The sequence below is a fragment of the Schistocerca cancellata genome, chromosome 5, assembly GCF_023864275.1.
Source record: "Schistocerca cancellata isolate TAMUIC-IGC-003103 chromosome 5, iqSchCanc2.1, whole genome shotgun sequence".
Lineage (NCBI taxonomy): Eukaryota > Metazoa > Arthropoda > Insecta > Orthoptera > Acrididae > Schistocerca > Schistocerca cancellata.
This window is the reverse complement of record NC_064630.1, coordinates 53,232,748-53,238,747: the sequence shown is the minus strand read 5'-3', so window position 1 is coordinate 53,238,747 and position 6,000 is coordinate 53,232,748. Positions and strand designations below refer to the sequence as shown.

The 6,000-nt window shown below is 39.1% G+C and overlaps 1 protein-coding gene across 1 annotated transcript in view; it reads left to right on the top strand.

Annotated features, from left to right (window-relative positions):
• The first annotated feature begins 907 nt into the window (after positions 1-907).
• LOC126187848 (uncharacterized) overlaps positions 908-6,000 on the top strand; it is a 356,937-nt gene continuing 351,844 nt past the window's right edge. Inside the window, exon 1 of the mRNA XM_049929160.1 lies at positions 908-958. Within this exon, the coding sequence (XP_049785117.1) occupies positions 953-958 (6 nt within the window). The 5' untranslated portion in view covers positions 908-952. The remainder of the gene's footprint in view (positions 959-6,000) is intronic.

Genomic DNA, 6,000 nt, shown 5'->3' with positions numbered 1-6,000 from the left:
TGGGTGGCAGAGGTAGAAAACGACCTGAACCATCTCAACATAACAGCAGACACAATAAACGACAGAATAAAATTCAGAAGCATCATTAAGAAAAGTAAACTACATGAGATACAATGCGACAAACGAACAGGCATAAAATGGACCGAAGAACGCAAGCAAGATCACAGCCAGAAGATGAAAGAAATATGGGCAACCAAAAAGGCAATCAAGATGAAGCCGAAGACACAAAGCCGACAAGAAGCATGGACAGAGGACCGGAAACAGAAACACAGCGAGCGAATGAGGGAAGTATGGGCAGCAAGGAAGGCAGCAAAAGGAACTGGCCATGTAGTTTAGTCCAAATGCGCTCTTTAAGGGCAAAACACCAATAATTATATATAAGTCATCAGAGAAGGAATATGCAATTCGTCCGGCCATACACCATTAGAGAGCAACTTCTCAACATACTACTATTTACGACAGGCACAAATCGGCCGGCATTTGCGTGACAGCTGGCTAACAGCACCGCGTTCGTATTAGCTCATTGATTACAAGGACAGCGACACTGGGGCCGCTGTGGCCCTTCGTGTCGTATTTTGCAACGGCCAGACTCGCCCGTTACCAGTGTCTTCATTACGTGCAGCTCAGTCTGAAAGTTCCCTGGAAGGTGTAGCCGCACACGTCCTTCGCACACGCAACACTCGAGCAAATGAAATATGGTCGCATTCTCTTTGCCTCGTGAGATACGACGTGCGGCTGGGCCATGCGTCATTTCTGCAGCCTTACGTGTTGCACCACCGCCGAGCACACGCAATCCGTGTTATGGCCAATAGAGCCGCGCTCTCCGGCGTAGGAGTAGAAAGCAAGTCATACGGCAGATTTAGCTCAGCAGTCACTTCTATACTTGGACCAATCCTCCGAAGTGACCCAGTGTAATAGCTGCTCACGGGCCGATGGAGGGATGTAACTTCGAATGTTGGTGAGTCCATACAGAATCAGCGCTGCATTGGTTACTTGCATTATTCAGATCACATACCTCGATTAATTCAATCAAAACACTGCTATATTAAACAACAGAGTCTCATGAGTGAGCTCGAACGGGATATATTTGTAGGGGTACGCAAATTCGTCAGAGATTTCATGGAATTGTAACGCACCCACAATCACTTTTAATGAAGTCATCGTGAAATGAAAACCAGAAACTCCGTAAATAGAGTACACATCAGTCTCCCGACTGGTCTGTTGCGGCCCACTACAACTTCCTCTACTGTGCCTACCTTTTCATCTCAGAGTAGCACTTGCAGCCTACGTCCTCAATTATTTGCTGGGGGTATTCCAATGTCTTACTCTACAATGTTTGCCTTCTACAGCTCCCTATAGTGCCATGGAAGTCATTCACTGATGTCTTAATAGATGTCCAATCATCCTGTCTCTTCTCCTTGTCAGTGTTTTCCACATATTCGTCTGTAGCACCACGTCTCAGATGCTTCGATTCTGATCTCTTCCGGCTTTCCCACAGTCCACGTTTCAATACCACACAGTGCTATGCTCCAGACGTACATTTTCAGAGATTTCTTCCTCAAAGTAAGGTCTATGTTTGATACCAGTATACTTCTCTCGGACAGGATTGCTCTTTTTGCCAGTGCTAGTCTGTTTTTGATGTCTTCCTAGTTCCGTCCGCCATTGGTTATTTTGCTGCATAGGTAGTAGAATTCCATACCTTCGTCTACTTCGTGACCATCAGTCCTGATGTTAACTTTCTAGCTGTTCTCATTTCTACTACTTCTCACTACTTTCGTCTTTCTTCGATTTACTCTCAGGCCATATTCCGTACTCATTAGACAGTTTACGCAACTTGTAAAAACTCAGCAAAACTTAAAGGACACAGTAGATACTCTGAAAATTGGTTCAGAGAGACACATGGAGGAACTTAGTCCATTATCAGAGAAAGTAGTTGAACTTTCGGATCAGCTACATAATTTATCTACGAAGGTAGATGATAATCTGAATGACACAAAACCGGTAGTCTTTAATAACACAGAAGACTGCGAACAAATTAGGAAATTCAAACAAAATCAGAATCAAATTAATACGCAACTCCAAAGAGAAATCCGGGAAATACAAGATCAGCTGACACAGGTAATACAAGAATTACGTATTTCAGAGGACACTCGCACCCCAATACGGGAAGAGGGACATAGAAATACGGAACAGCCACAAAATAATAACACAGCGCATTTCGGAAATTATGAAAGAAATTGGCAAGGTGCACCTAATTTTGAAATGGAACCGCCGAAACGACGTAACAATGATCGATATGCGACTCGCCGACATGATGATTTTGACTATAAGCTGTTCATTACTACACGTAAATTTAAAACATTTATGAATTCTGGCAACGACATTCATCCACAAGCATGGCTCCATCAATTCTCTCATTGTTTTCCTCCCAACTGGTCATTAGAGCACAGCTGTAAGAATGCGATCGGTCATTCACGATTGTCACAGTGAAGGAGAATTTTACCATGCTTTCCTCTCAGCATATTGGTCTCAAGCTACACAAGACCGAGTAAAACATAGCATCATAATGATGAAACATTTCGAACAATCTGAATTTTCCAGTCTTGTGAAATATTTTGAAGACATGTTGCACAAGAATCAGTACCTGTCAAACCCATACAGCCCCTCAGAACTCATCCGCATTTGCTTAATCAAATTACCTGAACATTTACGACATATTATTTTGGCAGGACGTTGCAAAGACGACATTGAAGCTTTACAGGAACTCTTACAAGGATTAGAAATTGACACTGACAATCGCGGAACGCGAAAACAGAAACACAACAATTACAGATCACATCCGTCACAATTCCGCCATGAAAGAAATAATAACTGGACACGACAAGGCTATTCTTACAACGCAAATCGTGAACAAAACAGACACCACCCATATGACAACCACTGGCAGAATAATAGTTACAGAGAAAGATCGCACTTCCGTAATTATGAATATGACAGAGATAACCATAGAAACAGACAATATGGAAACCAAAACAATTATTATCAAGGGAGACAGAATAACTTCAGATGCAACAGTTCAGCGCGCAGTTACGATTGCGGGAGAAATTCTCCACCACATGACCGACAAACAAGAAACTATGTAAACTACCGACAAAACGACAGACCTGAATTCCATCAGAACTGGCTGGATTCAAACAGAGCAGGGAACTCTCGACAAGTTGAATTTGTAGAAGTTAGGTCTCCTAATCCCAATAACGACACACGCCAACAAAAGACAGACAATGACTCTCACCACAGGCAGCCACGTGCGCCAGCCAGCTCCGGGAAAAATAACATAGACACTAACCTTGAGAAAAATTCCAGTATTCTTTACGGACGTATACCACATGATAATTGCGTCGAAGTTGAAACACTGAGTACTATGAAGAGTAAAGGTTTACACCACATTTCACATGTAAAACCGTTTATTGAAAGATAATCTCCTTTTTAACTTTGTCTTTGCCATATAACTTTTCACTTTAGATTACTAGTATGCTTTGTAAGACTTAGAATTTGTTAACAGGCAACAATGTTTGAAGTTAAATATCCAGTCAAGAACCAAGAGAACTTCTTTAAACAGAAATTACGAATGCATTATAGTGAACAGACATCACAGTGTTATTGTGTGTGTACATTCTTGCTTGTTAGTTGCACGATTACGTAATGACTATAAGGCTTACATACTTAGAACATATACTGGTACTGCTAATGAGATTTTAATGCAACATTTTGGTTTACTTGAAAATACATTCTGGATTTAAAGTGCTTTCTGTGAGATACCAGATGACTCAGTGGTTAGTTTATGTGACAGCTACACGATTTTATCACAACGCTACTTATGAGTGACAATTTACAATGTTGCTTTTGTGGTGTTTCTGTTTTATATCTGCACAGTTTTTCTGAATTCTTCTGGAAAGGGAAACAGGTTTTAGTAGTAACTTTTGTGGTATAGCTACAATGAGACAGCCTTTTCCATAGCACAACAATACATTACAGCACAGTACTTTCTTCATCACGGCAATAAGCGTAATAACTAAGATATCTATACACAAAGCATTTCACTTTTGTTTATCATGAGGTAAGTACATTGGCTTCTGCAGAACTTAGCTTTCGGAGGACAATAACTACGACACTTCCACAGAGAGTATCTTACAGCAAGACGCACATTTAGCGCTACAGGACACGCAATTGAGTGATTAATTTTGTACTTGAACCATTTATTTTTAAAGATTTTTGAATTACAAAGAAAGTTTTCCATGTTACATTTCATTCCATTGCTGTAATCTGTAACACCTGAGGGTATAATTACATTAATCCTCATGGGGGCACACGCCTACTTCGTGTATCATGTGTTTGGCAAGCACAAAGAGCCCTAGCTAATATGGTATATGCTTATACAACTTTACACATCACTACCATATTCCTCTAACACAGAATTACACAGCTATCAGATTATTTAACAGAGAAAGAAACTTTTTTTTTTACTATGTCAGTGAAAGATGTTTACGTAATTACATAGTTGGATAACTTCACACTTACGAAATTGTATTTTGTCTGTACTTTGTGAACTGTTCATATTTTTTCAGAACCATTGTGATACTATGAGAGCTTTGAATGATATATTTGGTATGGGGTCATGATTTTTAAAGTACGTTTGAGGTAGATGACACTATTGAAATGAGCAGAGAATTTTTTTTAGGTTTTGAAATTATTGCAGAAAGCTACGACGTTTTTGAGATTTGGCTGAGGTGTTATGGTGTTATTATTATGACGACGATGTGTATTATGCTTTTGAGGTATGTTTATGATCAATAAGCTGATGCTATATGAGGAATTTGATTATGCTATGTATTTATTATGATTAAATATTGAAGTGTCGCCGCAAGATTGACGTGTCAACGAATATGTACATGTGTGATAAGGTAAGGAATAAGGAGTAGTTGTTAGGGACTCTGATTTATGAAAAGGATGTTGGAAACCAAGAATCGTACTTTAAGAGTTACGAAATGTGTCTATATGCGTGAATGTATCACAATGCCGCCGAAAATTTTTTGGACACTGTTATATTTATAGGATTTTGTTTCTACAGATTTGTAATGCAAGAATTGCGACCTGTGAAATCTGATTTGTATCAAACTGTCACTGTAGCGGAGACTGATGTAAATATTTCGCTAAGGAAGGAAGGTCACTGTAAGCACCCAGCTGCGCGACAGTCGCCTGGAAAAAAAGCCATTAGTATGTGCCTTTCAGAGACACAGGTGGAGAAAAAAAAGGAGGCCATTATCCTCGCTATTGACATTTCTTTGTAGATAGCATCGCAAATACGACATGCTCAAACTTGAAAACATATGATTACACTGTGGAGCTCTTAATTTTTGATATTTACTGAAATGCCTAATGAAATGACGAGAAATATTTTTATGTCTATACACCTGATTATGACTACTGTCTTTCTAGTTGAGAGATTTTTTTACTACCTTATGAAATGCCATATGGCTAATGAATGATGTTTCATGCCTTCCTTTGTACATAATTGCTCATTTTCTTTAATATCTAGTTTCCAGCTGCACTGCAGCATTGGTTAAAATAAAATTTAATAGATGTACTAATATCACTATTTTCTGTCTACAGACCCAGTAAAGAATAATTTTATGGTGTACTTTCGTAGAAAAGAGAGCACAAATAGACATTTCCCTTCACAGGAATTGCATACATAATTTTTGTCAATGACTGGGTAACTTATTTAGTAGTGTAAGTTAAGGTGATGCATCACCCTAGTGTTAAGATGTGACATAGGTATTAAACATGGCCATTTTTATTGTATTATTTTTTCTGCTTGAGCTTTGTCATGTTTAGATATAAGTTATTGCATTTGCTGCTGCTGTTTGCCAGGCATAATGTTACTGAATTTGACTTTGTATTATTCTGTTCAGCCAGTTTTACTACGGATTTATTTTTCTT